The 15,694-nt window shown below is 49.0% G+C and overlaps 2 protein-coding genes across 4 annotated transcripts; both read right to left on the reverse strand.

The window, feature by feature from the left end:
* Positions 1-1,050: 1,050 nt before the first annotated feature.
* On the reverse strand, positions 1,051-4,333 carry cx34.4 (connexin 34.4). 3 transcript variants are annotated; one of them, XR_003411822.2, is made up of 3 exons: positions 4,233-4,301; positions 1,730-3,947; positions 1,051-1,299 (listed from the first exon to the last, which is right to left on the reverse strand). XR_003411822.2 is itself a non-coding variant. In XM_035532474.1 (2 exons), the coding sequence occupies exon 2, from the start codon at positions 3,849-3,851 to the stop codon at positions 3,054-3,056; it is 798 nt and encodes a 265-aa protein (XP_035388367.1). In that variant the 5' UTR covers positions 3,852-3,947; positions 4,248-4,333; the 3' UTR covers positions 1,051-3,053. The 3 variants fall into 3 exon arrangements, 2 of the variants coding, with proteins under 2 accessions (XP_035388367.1, XP_026882877.1); XM_035532474.1 differs by having other exon boundaries at positions 1,051-3,947; positions 4,248-4,333; XM_027027076.2 differs by having other exon boundaries at positions 1,051-3,947.
* Positions 4,334-4,798: 465 nt separating this feature from the next.
* Positions 4,799-15,670, reverse strand: wdr43 (WD repeat domain 43). Its single transcript, XM_027027093.2, is given in 19 exon segments — positions 4,799-5,917; positions 6,304-6,362; positions 6,704-6,773; positions 7,407-7,520; positions 9,197-9,260; positions 9,370-9,401; positions 9,503-9,531; positions 9,534-9,588; positions 10,042-10,191; positions 10,285-10,413; positions 10,750-10,836; positions 11,163-11,328; positions 11,563-11,627; positions 12,035-12,137; positions 12,865-12,983; positions 13,367-13,487; positions 14,227-14,348; positions 14,456-14,590; positions 15,431-15,670. Coding segments are annotated over 19 exon segments (1,983 nt in total). The 5' UTR covers positions 15,638-15,670; the 3' UTR covers positions 4,799-5,761.
* Between the last annotated feature and the right edge of the window lie 24 nt (positions 15,671-15,694).

Below are 15,694 nucleotides of genomic sequence, written 5' to 3' on the forward strand. Positions count from 1 at the left end.
AGCCAGGAAACAGGACAGGAAACAGGACACATGCAAACAATGGTAATAACAGCAGAACAGATCACCAGCTCCTCCTCCCAACTACAGGACCGACCTGTACTTCTCAAGAAACTGGAAACAATTAATTACAGAAAACGATTGCACATCTGACACGGCCTTTTTTTCAAAGCCTCCTCTCCAAAAACAAAGGCTCAGTTACTTTCCTAATGCCATTGTTATCATAGCTATATCGCTTCCTCATATAGGTATCATACCCTGTTTCCAATCTACAATCACTGTATTGTACAGATACTCACAAATCAAAATTTCACTCACATAAGAGCACGTTATTGATGTCAGGAGTAGCAAACACTATTGCCCTTTATGTATATTGTATTATTTGGTTTGTTCTGCACATAATCAGAATAGTGCTTGTATGTTGTGTATTATCTGTATCGGTTGAAATTCCCTGTGCTCGTTTAGATACTAGGCTGATAAACCCGCTTCTGACTGTGGACTGTCATCGGACCACTCATCGACCCGGATACTGTGATGAAAACTGACATCCCAAGTGATAACGGAAGAGGGAATCTCACGTTCATTAGAGCAACCCCAAGACTGACAGTTGACGATAAGTGAGCCGCGTTAGGGATTTTTGTGCTGTTATTGATGTTTACATGTGTTATAGTTGTTTTCCATTTCACCAAATACACCACAGAGTTCAACTGAGTCACCTTCTATGTGTGTGTGTTCAAAATGTTACGTTTGGTTGATCGCTGCTTCAGAACTCAAACAGCTTTATTGCTTAAACCACAAATTCATTGTTTTGTTAGTGTCTCATCGTAGTTACTGTCATTTTCTGTACAGATGATAATGCTTTCTGTTCATCAGATTGTTATATAAATGAAACGCAAAACAATCAAACAAACCTCCAACTTCCACTGAGCGTTCTGATTCCAAGGTCTCAAGTTTGATGGTACTTTGAGCTTCAAGTAACTACTTCTGCTTCATTAACTAGAGTAATGCTGCTACCCCTATGGATTACAATATCAGACCAATATCAGACCAATATGAAAATAGAAATGCTGACTTTTAATGAAATCAAACGTTTCAAGGTGCACACGTGAAAACGAAGAAGAAATCTGGCATGGCACAAGACACAACAGGAAATCAGCACAGGCATTTGTTTACAGTCAGAGGATGCATGTTTACAAGTGGAAATCCCACCGTGATCCTTGCTGTCTTTCTCCACAGCACGGGGCCGGCAGGCATGGCCAAGCCCAGTCCTGAGGTCTAGAGTTCTCCCTGCTCTACAATCAGCTTACAAAACCACACACACACAAAAAAAAACAGGGTAAGAGAGCAATATTGTAAGATAAACACACACACACACAGAGAAAAGACAATTTTTCAGTAGTTGCCTAGACACTGTAGTAGCAGTATGCACACGTTCCCTGAGTTCCTAGTTTGTCTGATGAGAAGCACAAGAATAAGTCTGACACCCAAGAACTGAACGTACCCTCAGGTCAACCTGCACACACCAGCATTTCTTACAGAAATGTAAAAAAAATAAATTAAAAAAAATACACAATACATTTGTAAAAAAAACCCAAAACAACCAAACAAAAACTATTAACAACCAAGATTCTTGTGGTCAGTTGTCCAAAGAATGTAAATATTTGGCAGAAAGACATTTGTTCACATTTGTCAAAGCAATCTGAGAGCCAAAAAATGTAATTAGGATAGTTACCAATATTTCTATTAGAGGAAAGAAATGAATCAGTGCTGTACTGCAGAAAATCATCGTGTCGCCTCTCATTCAGGACAGCTTCATTCTTTCTGAATGTGGTTTCGGAAAAAAAACAAAACAACTTTTTCTAAATGCTCAGTTCTTCCAGCAGCACGGAGTCACCACGCAGACCGCTGGGAACAGCCGATGGAAAACGGAGGCTTGCTTTGTTCAAAATAAAAACTTGGCCATCTGCACGAGCTCCGGTGGGGAAGATGACTCACTGGATAATACTTTCACTGCACTGGGTTAGGGGTCTTTCACTGGTTACCACTGGGTTTCCTTGTTTTAAATAAAGTTCTGCACTGTGTGACGTTACTCATAAGTTAAACACTCCAGTTGGTTTTTATGGCTTATTCTGTAACTGGCTTGCTTGCAATTTGGATAATCAAAGACTTATGTCACATCATGGCAGAAACAGAGAAACAGTAACAGTTTCACCATTAACTAGAGTAAGAAACATTTGGAAAGTTGACCCTTGATTTGCGCTGTAATTTCATTATTAGTCCTACCTGCTTGTACTTCTAAAGCCCACAATGGGAGATGCACACCTCATTCTAAGCCTCGGGTAATTTCTTGCATAGTTTGGCGATAATGGCAATTTAAATATTTACATATGTATATAGTATAATTTACATTACATTTAAACATTGTGCCTCTAAAGCACCTTATTGAAAATAACATGGAAACATGGATTTCAAATGTTTTTGTGTAAGGACACAGCTAGGAAAATCTTTGCTCCTGGCCACATTCTACAGGTGCTGGGCTTCTTCCAGAAGTAAAATACCCCAGTAAATAAATACCTTTTTTGACCTGTTTAAACCGCATATCACTCCGTATGTGTAGTTATAAGCCAATTAGAAGAAATAACAAAGGCCATTTCGCAGACCCCCTGTACATTTTATCAAACACCTCCTGGAGCTGTCGTGTCTTCCACGGCCGAGTTCCATGTAGTGAGAACTCGTAGTGTCTTTTAGTCGCGTAGTGTCTTTTTAAAGCTTTTAAGATGATTATGTCAAGAAACAAAGACACAGTCCAAAGAACAACAAAGTGGGAATTCATATGTTGACCACAACTTCATACATGCCAGTCTCAAGTCTTTGAGTAAACTCTGCTTTTTGAGTTCAGCCCTTAATCAGTCTTTGAGTAAGGCCTAAAACGTTTTGCAGCCTTTGAGCCAAGTCTTCTCGGTTTCTGAAGTTAAACAACCTGTCACTTTTGAAAGGTAATCCACCATCTTTCATGTCTCTCTATGGAGTCCCACATCTTGGTCCTTCATCCCCCTTCACGCCGATACCGTCACCGAGTACGAGGGCACAAGCCGGGCTTGGCCCGGTGGGCGGCTGGTGCTGTTCCCCAGCAGAGCGTTGGGGGTCTTCACACTGGAGATGGATGTGGCCCGGGCACCCTGCCGGGAGTCCTGGAGTCTGGATGCACACTCGCAGCAGCGTTTGCACAGCAGGTACAGGATCTCGCACAGGGACAGGAAAATGCACACCAGACTGGTGACCACCATGAAGAGAGTGAAGATTCGTTTCTCCGTCGGGCGCGAGATGAAGCAGTCCACGGTGTTGGGACACGGCACCTCCGAGCACTTGACCAGCGGCGGGAAGTCGTAGCCCTCATACATGTAGTACAGGAGGTAGATGAACGTGCTGTCAACGCCCATCTTGAAGACGAGCGAAAGCACATACGTCCACCAGAGCCCACCGCGCTTCTTGCCTGTATCCTGGTAGAGGCGGCGGCAGGCCTCGCCGTACTTGGCGCGGTGCTTGCGTTCCCGCTCCTCGCGGTAGCCGACGTGGAGCACGACCAGCAGCGACGGGCAAGTGACGAAGATGAGCTGCAGCGCCCACAGGCGCACGTGAGACACGGGGAAGAAGTGGTCGTAGCAGACGTTGTGGCAGCCCGGCTGCGCTGTGTTGCACACAAAGTCCTTCTGCTCGTCACCCCAAACCTTCTCGGCGGCCACCACGAACACCATGACCCGGAAGAGGAAGACGATGGACATCCACACGCGCCCGAGCGCCGTGGAGTACTTGTTGACCCCGCTCAGGAGGCCCTGGAGGAAAGCCCAGTTCATGGTGCCGACGTGAGAGAAAACGAGACGCACGAGCCGAGACGATGGAAATCGGTCCCTTTTACAGGGCTGTAAAGCGCAAGCACAAAGACCAGAGACCTGTGGAGTATATGAGCACAACAGAGAGAGAGGGATGAGGATGGTATGAACAGAGTTCAACTAACCCGTTTTCCTACCGTATACGGAAGTGTCCCTGTGGCAGAAATGGAAGTTAATAAACTGATCCCAATACCGAAATTCGTATAAGGAAATCCAGGCGTTTCTCTACAGAAGATCAGGGGGAAAGACGCGTGAAATGCCTGGAGCCAGCCAAGCAGAACTGCAGTCAAATGCAGTTAAAAAGTTCCGCGCACTGTAAAACGAGAAAAGGACCGGAATACCTACACATGAAGGACGTACCGACGCGCAACGCTGCAAACTCTCGCCTTTTCCAGCCGCTGAGCTCGCACGGAGTGTCGCGACGAGCCGAGGCGCAACCACTACGCGCGCACGTGCCTTCCCCACCTACCGTGGAGGGTGGATCCCGCGACTCGGCTCGCGTGAGCGCGAGGGGGACGGAGCTGCTCCCGACCTCGCGCCCTCGCTCACACGCGACCACATCTGGACGCCACCGCGCGGAGCGCGAGGGCAGTGCTGAAGGTACGGGGCTAGTGATCGGAAGGCTGCCGCCCGCAATTACTCAAGCTGTGCGAGGTCACGACTGTAAGGCGCTTGGGATCAGTGTCAGATAAACGCTGGACATTGAATTAGCATTTAATTAGCCGGTGTGGTGCGTCTTCTGCAGCGTTTCCGACTTAAATACACCGTTGCACACGACATGTCGCTGACTGCAGAAAGACTCGTGTTAGCTCTGAATACAAGACTTAAAGTATTTATTATTGAAAAATTTAATGTCATCAAATTAAAAACCGATCTCGCTTTTATTTCATCAAATGAACGCACACGCGTCCTCAGAGAACAAAAAGGAATTTATTTCATTTAAACTGTACAACAGTCGTCGATATATTGTTTGCATGAAAAAGGTTATGTTGACAAACTACCCGCAAGCAGCATTTCGCTCGGCTTTTTCACCAGTTGAGCTGTTATTAAAAAGAGGACAGCCAAGACCCCGCCTAACACTGCAGACACGTAGAAAAGAGGAAACAGGAATAAAATAAACACGAAAGTTGGTTCAGGAACATCTGCACAGGCCGCGCGCGGCGTTACCGGAGCCAAACCGCGCTGCACGCGGGGCCAGCGTGGCCGTTGCCGGTGTGCGCGCACAAACGATAGTGGAGAGGCACGCGTCACTTGCACTTCTCACGAGGTTTCTCACTAAGGCAGCCGCTCCGTGAGACAGCCGAGACACCGCGGACTCCTGTGTGGGTTAAGTCAGGAGCTGAATCAGACGACGAGCTCGACTTACAAAAACAAAAAGTGCTTCTGACGTAAATTCTGACTTCTAAAGTTACGTCAGGCTTCGCAAATGAAGAGAACAAACAAAAACAAACCCAAAAACAAAAATACATACTAATTGAGTTAATATTTTTTGGGGTACCCTAAAATTGTGACTTTCGCTGTACTGAACAGGTTTACATATAAGAATACACAACCAACACTGCCGCTGTAACTAACAGAAGTCAGAAAAGACAGAGGCAGTCTGAGGCACAGGAACGACGAGCAGAACGGAGTTCAGACACTCGAGTCTGCTGTACAGTTCTCAGGTAAGTCGTGTCGCCGCCCTAGTGGCTGTGCCGTAAAGGCCGCCCTCAGCCCAGGTCACAGCGGTCATTGGAACTCTAAAACAACCTTTTGTACATTTTTTTTTTTTTTTTTTTTTTGGACAAAACAAAAAAGAAGAAAAATAAAATTAAAAGTACAGAAAAATCCAGGAGCCTCTTGGCATTGTTTTGCTTTTTTGTTCAGTTCTGTTCTCACTCCTCTTCGCTCTCGTTTTCGGGGTCGAAGTCGGAGTCGCCGTTTGCTTTGGGCTCCTCTCTCGTGTCTTCATCATAGCTCTCCTCATCCTCACGGGGTTTTCTCTCCTCCGTCACATCCATTCCTTCCTCATCCTCCTCCTCCTCCCAGCTCTGTTAGAAGGAACACATGGAATTATGGGTATTTATTCAACTTTCTTTGGGTAATTTCTCACAGCCACAAAGGGACCAGTGAAGCCATATTTCAGACAGATGTAAAATTGCTAAATTACTTTTCAATACACGCTGAGGCCAAGACCAGTACAAGGACTAAGCCTGGTGTGTGGGTGTGTGTACGTGTGTGTACCTGTGGTGTGTGTGTGTACGTGTGTGTACGTGTGGTGTGTGAGTACGTCTGTGTGTGTGGTGTGTGAGTACGTCTGTGTGTGTGGTGTGTGAGTACGTCTGTGTGTGTGTGTGTGGTGTGTGAGTACGTCTGTGTGTGTGTGGTGTGTGAGTACGTGTGTGTGTGTGTGTGTACACGTGTGAGTGAGTCTCACATCTGAATCTTCTTCAGGGAGTCCGTCATCCCCTGAACCTTCATCCTCATCTGAGGAATCTGAAAACCCCACAAAAACAATTAAAACATTAAAAGGCCAGTGGTGCTCAGTGGTGAAGGTACTGGACTTGTAATCGGAAGGTTGCTGGTTCAAGTCCCACCAATGTCAGGTTGCCACTGTTGGGCCCCTGAACAAAACCTTTAACCCTCAGTTACTCAAGCTGTGTTCAGTCAGAATGTAAGTTGTTTTGGATAAAAGAGTCAGATAAGTGCTGTAAATGTAAAACGTAGGGCTGTCGCACAAAGGCCAGATGAAGAACACGCCTGATGAAGACTACATACATGCATAGTCTTCCTCAGCCCGATTCATCACTCCAGTAAGGTGCATTATGACTTCCTACCTTCCTCATACACCAGCCTGGCTGTGTGATCCAGGTCTTCCACTCTTTGGGATCGTTTGCTCGTCGCCACCTAGTGGGCAGGATGGAGTTATGCAATGGCTCTCAGCTCTGGTCAAAGCAAACTGTCATTTTTTGTAATTCTGTGCAACTCCCCCAATTTTCCCCCAGAAATTTCAAACCCGAGTTATTATTTTCAGATTGGGAGGAAAAAACAAAACCCCCTTCTGCTCCAAGCTTTGAAAATGCACACACATATTAAATGTGTCTCACAGAGTCCGAAGCTAAACTGACAGACCGACTCTGCTTGTATTTTTTTAATCATCTCAATTTACAGCATTTGCTGGATATGTTATAGATGTTATATATGGGCATCGTGGAAGGTCTCAGAGCTCAGAGGTTAAAGATAACAGGAGCAAAGCAGAGAGCCTGAGAAATGACCGAAAACCTTTGCATGTTTCCAGACGACGTGCATTTATTTAAATGTTCCATCATTTAATGACTCTGTTTTCATTTGATTGGTTACTTTTTTGTTAACATGACAATAGCAGAAAGAGACGAGAAATTAAAAATGTGTGTGTGTGTGGGGGGGGGGGAATCCAATTTGGTCATCCAGATAAATAAAATCCTACTTGGCCTGAAGAGGCCTTTAGGTAATTTTAATCCCCGCTTTTGAGCAGGTAAAAGGGGTCTTTGGGGGCTGTACCTGAGTCATGAGCAGGTAGAGTTTGCCGTGGAGTCTCGTCAGTTGCTGGTAAACCTTCACGCGGCTCTCGATCGCGTGGTACAGCGTCCCTAACTGAGCCACCAGGTCTGGGAGCTGCAACAGGAAACAACCGTTAGTGAGGAAAGCTCGAACCAGTGCCAACACCTAGTGGTGTCACGATACCATAATACTTCAATACGATACCTTCCTAAGTATCTCGGTACCGATACGACACCATGGCAAAAAGCTACAACAATCAGGAAAAGTAATGGAACATGACAAAAAATGGAACTTGCATTTTTTTTATTTAAAAAAAAACAAAACAAAAAAAAACAACCCCCCTGAAAATATTAATGCGAGACAGTAGAGGACGTCTGATCCTCCACAGTCTGTTTTATTCTCCAGGGCAGACAAACTTATCCTCCGTTTTGCAAACAAACATTTGACTTTTGCTTAACCAGCTACTCAAGTTTTACACTGACGTTTTAAACAAAAATAAGTCTAAACGTGCCAATGCCGGTACATGAATGACTGAAAATCGCCTTGAAAAATGCATTTTCCTCCTAGATATTAAAATATAAATACATTTCTGAACCGCATGTCGTTACACAGACCTACAGGGAGAGACGGGCAGTCTGGCCTAGAGACGTACCAAGCTGAGGGTCCGAGGCGAAGTGGGGAAAGTAACTCATTTAAACTCGATCAAAATGAATTTCAATATATTCTGCTACAGCTAGACAGTGTTTGAACAGAAATGTAATTGTTACAGCTGCTGACCTTCACAGCTGTGCTTCAAAAATAAACATTTGTTCCCAATAGAAAGTTTCACCAGACTTCCCCTTTGCCATTTATTTTTTTCACGCAGTAACATTTGTGGTGTTAACCGTTTACTTGATTGTTTTTTCATACATGTAGGTGTGCTTTTGACAATTAACGGGTACATTTATAACAATGATTGAACTTTGTAATTAATTATACTGTCAAATTCTTATTAAAGCTTTAACATGGTATGCAGCAATGTGATCTACACCTGAGTTTGAGATCTCTTCAATAATGATCTTTTTATCTGCAACCACACAGCACATTCAACAGCTCAGCACTGTACTGCGTGAACCTTCTCGTAAGAGATCATTACGGACAAACACCAGTGGTACTGATGGGAGTAAATGGACCGTTAACTGGTGCTGATCTGCATACTTGAAGACCTGCAGGTCTCGCAGGTAATGCTCCCACTGCTGAACACTGTGTTTGCTTGTAGAGATGTTTGCCACATCGCCAAGTTAAACTGGTTTTCTATATTTTTCACACAGCATTGCGCTTCATTGCCTTGTCCAGCCGCCACGGGGACTAAAGTCGGCACGCGGTTGTCTCACACCTGAGGGCATCTGTACAATGAACGTGGTATAAAGATTCGCTTTCAGTTCTCCAAGTTCCTCGTTTCGGTGCTGTGTGACGCCTCACTGAGACAGAGCCGGATGTGTCTGCTTCCATGGTCCGTGTGCGTTTCTAACATCTTTAAACCGCTTTTGTTGCGTCTGTGGCGACGCGCGAAAAACAATTCGGCACTTCGTGTCCCGTGTCCGTTTCCCCCCCAAAAGCCACGGATGGTTGTTCGGAGTGCTTGTATCAACAGTCACGCCTCCTGTGCGACGGAAGAATGTGTGTATGGAGACAGAGCGCCGAGGGCAAACGGCCCGACTCGCCCCAGCTCAGATTTAAAAACATCACCTGTCTGCTAAAACAGAGCCGTACTGGTTTTAACGGCAGATACCCTTCATCCACACACTTACCGAGGACAAGTAGGAAGTGTGTTGTGTTAGCACTGCCTTCAACCAAGGGACAATAAGTATCGCCCTGTAACGAGAGAGAGGGAGAGAGAGAGAGAGGGAGTCAGCACACCACTGGGAAGACTTTTGCTTGCACTGGGAGGACAAATGGCTGAATACAGAAAGCATCATCTTACGCAAACGGATGTCCTTGTAACCTTCCAGACAGCTACAACACACAACAAAATCGGGTGAGCACAGATATTCTCTAAAAATAAAAATATGTAACCAATAAAAAGAGACAAACGGCAGGAGCCGTGCAGTTCTCACCTCCTCCACCAGAGGCAGGACTGCCGGGGGGGTATCCTGGCGATCGTGTTCCTTATCACGTATTCCTTCTTCGTTTGGAGGATTTTCTGGGAAGAGAATCAAACGTAAACGACAGTATGAGGGGCACCGGAGACCTCCAGAGATTCTCACAGGGCATCAAATTAAACTTAACAACCCTCTGATAAAAATTAACCTGCAAGGGTCAGAATTCCTCAACACTCACGTTGCCAACTCCTAATGCACCACTGAGCACGTCACCATGGTGACCGACTCTTGGGTAAAGGGGTGAGAGAATCCTACAGACCCCACGGCCTGTGAGGGAATCGCCACCATACCGGCAGCCCCTTATGCTGCCTTGCCAACTTGCAGAGTCGAACGGCAACGATCAAGACCGACGTCAGTCGACGCGCTCAGCCCACGTTTACACAGACAAGTCCAGCTGCTCAGCAAACGACTGCACACCCGCACGCCCCTCAGCCAATCAGCAGCTCCCCTCGGCCCAAGCGGCGTCTCTCGGCAGACGGCACGCAGCTACTCACGTTCATCATCTTGGCGTCTCTGCTCTCTAGCGCCTGGACCAGGAGCACTGCGTAACCGTCCGTCTGCAGGGAGGTGGAGACCCTCTCACCTCCACCCCCAGTGCCTGACGCACCCAACTCGATCTGCTCCAACCGCTCTTCTATGGACATCTAAGAGAGAGAGAGAGAGAGATTGACACCACCACACAGACTCAGAAGAGCACAGGTATTTGTGAACGTGTGCAGCAGTTATTCTGGCCACACCTCCTTTGTGCCGGCTCCCTTCTTTCTCTTCTCTGACTGGCTGGGAGCTGCTCTGATTGGCGCCTGATGTCCAGGAAGTCCCGGCATTAGAACTTTGCTCTTCTGATCGTTTACAATGGGAGTCTTTACCTGGGGGTGAAAGGTCATCAGTCAGACACTACTGCTGGTGGAGCGCGTGTGCGCGCATGCACACACACACACACACACACACACACACACACACACACACACAGAACTCTGACAACAGAGCATTAGAAATAAGCCTTTTCTTTGCAAAACTCAACTAAACCACCAGCAGGTAGGTAATAGCGTCTCGGATGTAAGCTAAATATTAGCAATGTTTTTATTTACTTGAATGTACTTAATGTGTGGCTCAGTATAGCTCATTTCTTGGAGAAAAAAAAATTTAAGGACAATTTTTTTTTAAAAAAAGTGACAATGCAGAAATAAAAGTGGATTTGTTACCTTGGAAACTGCAGTATCAACAGAGAGCGAGTGCGCAGTGTTCAGATCTCTTATCAGGCACACATGTCTTTCGGACATGTTTATGGGCTGAGGAAACAGAACACACAGATACACACACAAACAGTGTGGTTACATTCCCATACTGTACCTTACATACAACACACACCCGCCCAATCCAGACCACTAACAAAACGAAATCCCGAACCATCTCATGCCTCTAAAGAAACTCGCGTGAGGTTCGGTACGTCAGCACGGCCTTTGCTACACATCGCACGCCTTACCCAACACCCCCCCCCCCCCCCCCCCCCCCCCCCCCACGCCAGGCCACTCAGACCAAGGGCTGCTCTTTAGGGCCCCGGCGGCAGTAAGCACGGGTCAGACCGGGCTGGTTCTGAGCCTGCCGGAGTCCTCACCGTGGTCTCCAGGACCGGCTGCAGGTGGCTGCCATAGGCCAGCAGGAGGCGCTGTCTGTCCGCACACAGAGAGGCAGTGAGGAGAGGCACAGGCAGCGGAGTGTCCCCTGACCTCAGGGTGGACACCTGCAGAGAACACACTGGAGACAAGGGCTTCTTACACGGCCTGTGGGGGTCAGGGAGAGAGACGGATCGTCACCCAAACGGTAACCGTCAGGACCTGGGCTTACTGGCCGGTCTCATTTCATCAGGCTCAGCGTAGCCACTTTATCTACACATCCTGGAGGAACACTACCGACAAAAATACAGCCACGCCAGGAGAGGTAGACGCCAAATGCAGCCGCAGGGCTTGACCTACAATGCTTTACTGAATGGTCGTGACAGACAAGGTAACACTCACCCGTTGAGAAAGTGTTCAAAGATGTGGAGTTGCCCATCCTTACACACCACTGCTAACCGCACAGCCTGGAGGAGGAAATAGATCAGCAACACACGGTTCACAGTCACTGCTATCTGAAGACCCCCGATGCCACTCCGCGTCAGCCCAGTGTCAGATCAGGCACTCTGGAGGCAATTTTCAAAGCTACATTTGTCTCGTCACTAAACCCAAACGTGCTGTGCTGGGAGTCGACATCTTTACATTTCTCTACCACGTCACCTTATGAACTGACCAACGCACACAACTGGCATGCCGTTATTCAGCAGATGCTCTAATCCAGAGCGACAATTTCATGTTAGAGGTAGAACACAGTTACAGATTTATAAGAACACTAACCCAGAGCGGGGTCTGAACCCCAGTCCCCTGTGGGAAAGGCAGTGGTGTTATCCTCTTTACCACTACAGCTAATACGTGCCGATATGGCAGACCGCACCTCATCCTTGCTGTTGGACGTCTGCAGGTCGACGTGTCGCGGTTCGTCCGTCAGGGTGAAGGACACCACGGAGTCTTTGTCTCTGCCGTCAGATCGCACCTGCCTGTGGCGGGAAGAATCACACGACCGGTTCAGAACCACAGCGACGGCACCCGCTGGCAAGCAGCCTGTCTCCATAGAAACCAGGAGCTCTCTTAGAACGGATAGCACATCTGGAGACATGGAGACACCACCGAGCCTCTGTCTGCATTACAGGACATCGTATTACCGGCCAGTGCAGGACTCCACCGCATCAACAGGGTATAGTGGAGAGGTCAGAAGGGAATACTGAAGGAAGTGCAGTTCTCTCGCCAGCTAATCTCGTCAACGGCTCGCGACCAGCTCAAGAACTAAACGCAGTCGAGACCACACGAAGTTTCCAACAGAGGAGACGTGCAAGCCCTCAGAATGATGTTCACACTTTTTATACCCACCTTCTTCACAAACCCCCCCTCAACACGCTTAAGGTTACCGTGGCAATAAACACCAGTCTGTGATCTGGTAAATCTGCCAATATTTGTGGCTATAAACCCTGCTGGGAGTGTGGTGGACGTCCTGAGCCTGAGAGACGCTCCATTCACGCAGTCACAGTACCATGAAACAAGAGGTACGTGGCACATGGCCCAACTGGAACTCAAACCCGGAACACTGCAGGAAGACTCGTTTCGACTGGCTGCTGTACATTTCCTCCCCATCGGGGTACTGCGTGTAGACTAACGCATCACCCCCCCCTCCAAAAAAAATTCCCTAGTAGAAAACAAATCCCAGGAAAAGTGGTTCTAGTTTCCTACCACACACTGAGGAGCCGGTCATGTGACGCTCCGGACAGGAAGTAGAGCGCGTCACTGTCGGGCGGTCGGGTCGTGGCGAAGCACAGGTTCGTTACTGTGGTGCAGTGACCTGTGAACTTCTGCCGAGGTGCAGCGAGGATAATGCAGAGTTAAGCAATGGGTAAAAAGGACATATAAAGACATAAACCGTAATAAAACATGATAAACCCGCACGTGAACCTCCATGAAGAGCGTCTTAAACAGCTGTAAAAGTCAAAACAACTCAAACCCACCACACAGCACTAACAGGATGCACAACGTTTACATCTTTAGCATTTTAGCCGCTCTTACCCAGAGCGACTTACAATCCTGAACCGTGTTACAGAGGTGGGCGGTTATAGTGTTTGAGAGTCCATGGGCAGGACTCCTTCGGTACAGCGTCAAACGCTGACCCTGCCCCCAGAGGGGAGGCAGCCTTGTTACCCCACAATAGACGCCCCTGCCTTCACGGCCACAGTCTTACCCTGTACACCTCCTTGGTTGCCAGGTCCCACATTTTGATGGACCTTCCCGCGGAGAGGAGGAGTTTTCCATCCGGACTCACGCACAAGCTGGTCACTGCTGCCCTGTCCGCCTTCCACTTACTAAAGAAAACAACAACAACAACAACAACATTATTCTCAGTCATCAAGGTCACTCAACAAGCTCCAGAGAACCAGCTGGAACACAGAAGGTGGACAGTTACGCTCTTAGCCAGGTACTGCCATAACTGAAGCGCTTTCTCTCCAGCTCTCTCTCTCTCACACACACACACACACACACACACACACACACACACACACACACACACACACACACACACACACACACACACACGCTGTAAGCAGGTTTGCAGGACTGCATCTGCAGGCCTCCAGAATCTGGACACATCTGCACTGATCTGAGATCAGCTTTGCCCTGCCTTAAAACTACTGCTCTGGTGATCCAACACAGTACACATGCCATACAACACGCAACCGACTAGTGGTCATGTGGACAGACCTGGCCTTCGCAACTGAGACCTCATACTGACACACAGCTGTCTGGACAGAGGCGAAGGAGTCTGTTGTGTCTCATTCCTGGCTCAGTGTCCAGTCTGTGTCTCATTCCTGGCTCAGTGTCCAGTCTGTGTCTCATTCCTGGCTCAGTGTCCAGTCTGTGTCTCATTCCTGGCTCAGTAAACACTATTTGAACAGCAAAGAAGGGAGCTGTAAGGAACGGCAGTGAAGACTCGCGCAGAGACAGCGCTGCCACGTCTCCACGGCCGCCCCAAACGGGAGAATTAACGCGATTCGTTGTGGGGCGGCACAGATGCACCCTAGAGGAAACGGGTTGCGCACACACCAGCGTGTCCGGCCTGTCTGCAGGTCCCACTCGACGATGTGCGTGTCGTCCGAGCCGCTGTAGAAGAGCGAGTCCTCGGGGTGCCACTGAACACAGTTCACCCCATCATTGTGTCCTCCATCCTGAGAGAGACAGACAGACGTGTTAAAACATGGAACAACCAACATTCGCTGGGTGGGTGTAGAGGACGTGTGCGTGAGGAACGGCTGCGAGCGTTTGGCAGGCGTACCAGGGTGCAGTGGAGGTCCCCCTTCACCATGCTGTAGATCAGCACAGTGCCAGATGCTGTGCCCAATGCCAGCAGGTCCGTCTGCTCCGCGACATGCCCGGTGTCGAACTTCCTCTTCTTCCTCTGCGGGCCCTCCTACACACACACACACAGCTCAGGTTTACTGCCATTTCTACAATGCTGCTCGCGTACATCCGTCATTCCCAACGTCCCGGTGCAACACGCGGACCCTCGCGAGTCACACGCAGCGGACTGAGCTGTAGGGTCAGACACCACCTGCTCCCGGATCAATTACGAGCCCCGAGACGCGCTCTGTCGGAGGATCAGACCCTGCAGACTAACGAACGAGACTAACGGGAGTAACGGGTCGGTTTAACTCCCAGATTCTAATAACCAGCACGGCACTCACCTCCACGCGCACGTGGGTACCGGCCCGGGTTTCGTCACCACGCGCATTAGAAACTAATGAAGCACGGTTAACAGTCCCTTCCCGACCGCACGTGGATGTTTCGGCACGCAGAAACAAACCAAAAACGTGCGAACCAAGTTAGCTCGAGCCAGCTAGCGCGTGCTAGGCTAGCCTAGCTAACCCACAGCGAGCACGTTGAGCAGGTAACGTGTCCGCATCCGCCGCGACACTCGCGTGAACGTCCACGCGGACGCCGCGCCAGCACCCAGGCGCGTTTAAAACACGCGCGAGTGGAGCACGACGAACGTCCGAGCGCCAAGCTCGAGGCCATCTTACCGACGAGCATGTGCGAGCATGCGGGGTTCGGCACGAGCTAAAGGCTAACGCGCACGGCGACCCTCTTAACGCAGAAACACACACACGCACCGACACACATTTCGCGAGCCGGAGCGGATTGGCTTCAGCGCTCGCGCGTGCAGCAGAACACGGTTACACATGTGACGGTAGGCGTCTCGTGGTCCAGCGCGCGGAGCTAGGCCGTCCCGTGCTCGGGCTCCATCACGCACCTTGGTCGCTCGGCATGGTCCCCACGCGACACACGTACAGGTCGCGCTCAGGTGCGCAGACGGCACGTACTCCTGGTGAAGGGCTCGCGAGTCCGTGCTCCAGATGCGAAGGCGGCCGTCCTGCGCGCACAAGGCCAGGTACTGGCGCGCCCTGGGCGAGAAAGCGCACGGGAGCGCCGCGGGAAAGCTGCCTCCGTCCGCCGCCATTATCGGAGCGCTGCGTACGACTGCGCACGCGGGGGCACGCGTGGCCCAGGAAACACG

Source organism: Electrophorus electricus, chromosome 13, assembly GCF_013358815.1.
Source record: "Electrophorus electricus isolate fEleEle1 chromosome 13, fEleEle1.pri, whole genome shotgun sequence".
NCBI lineage: Eukaryota > Metazoa > Chordata > Actinopteri > Gymnotiformes > Gymnotidae > Electrophorus > Electrophorus electricus.

Coding starts and splice junctions, on each gene's coding strand:
- cx34.4 (XM_035532474.1), bottom strand. CDS start 3,851: ATGAACTGGGCTTTCCTCCAGGGCCTCCTGAGCGGGGTCAACAAGTAC.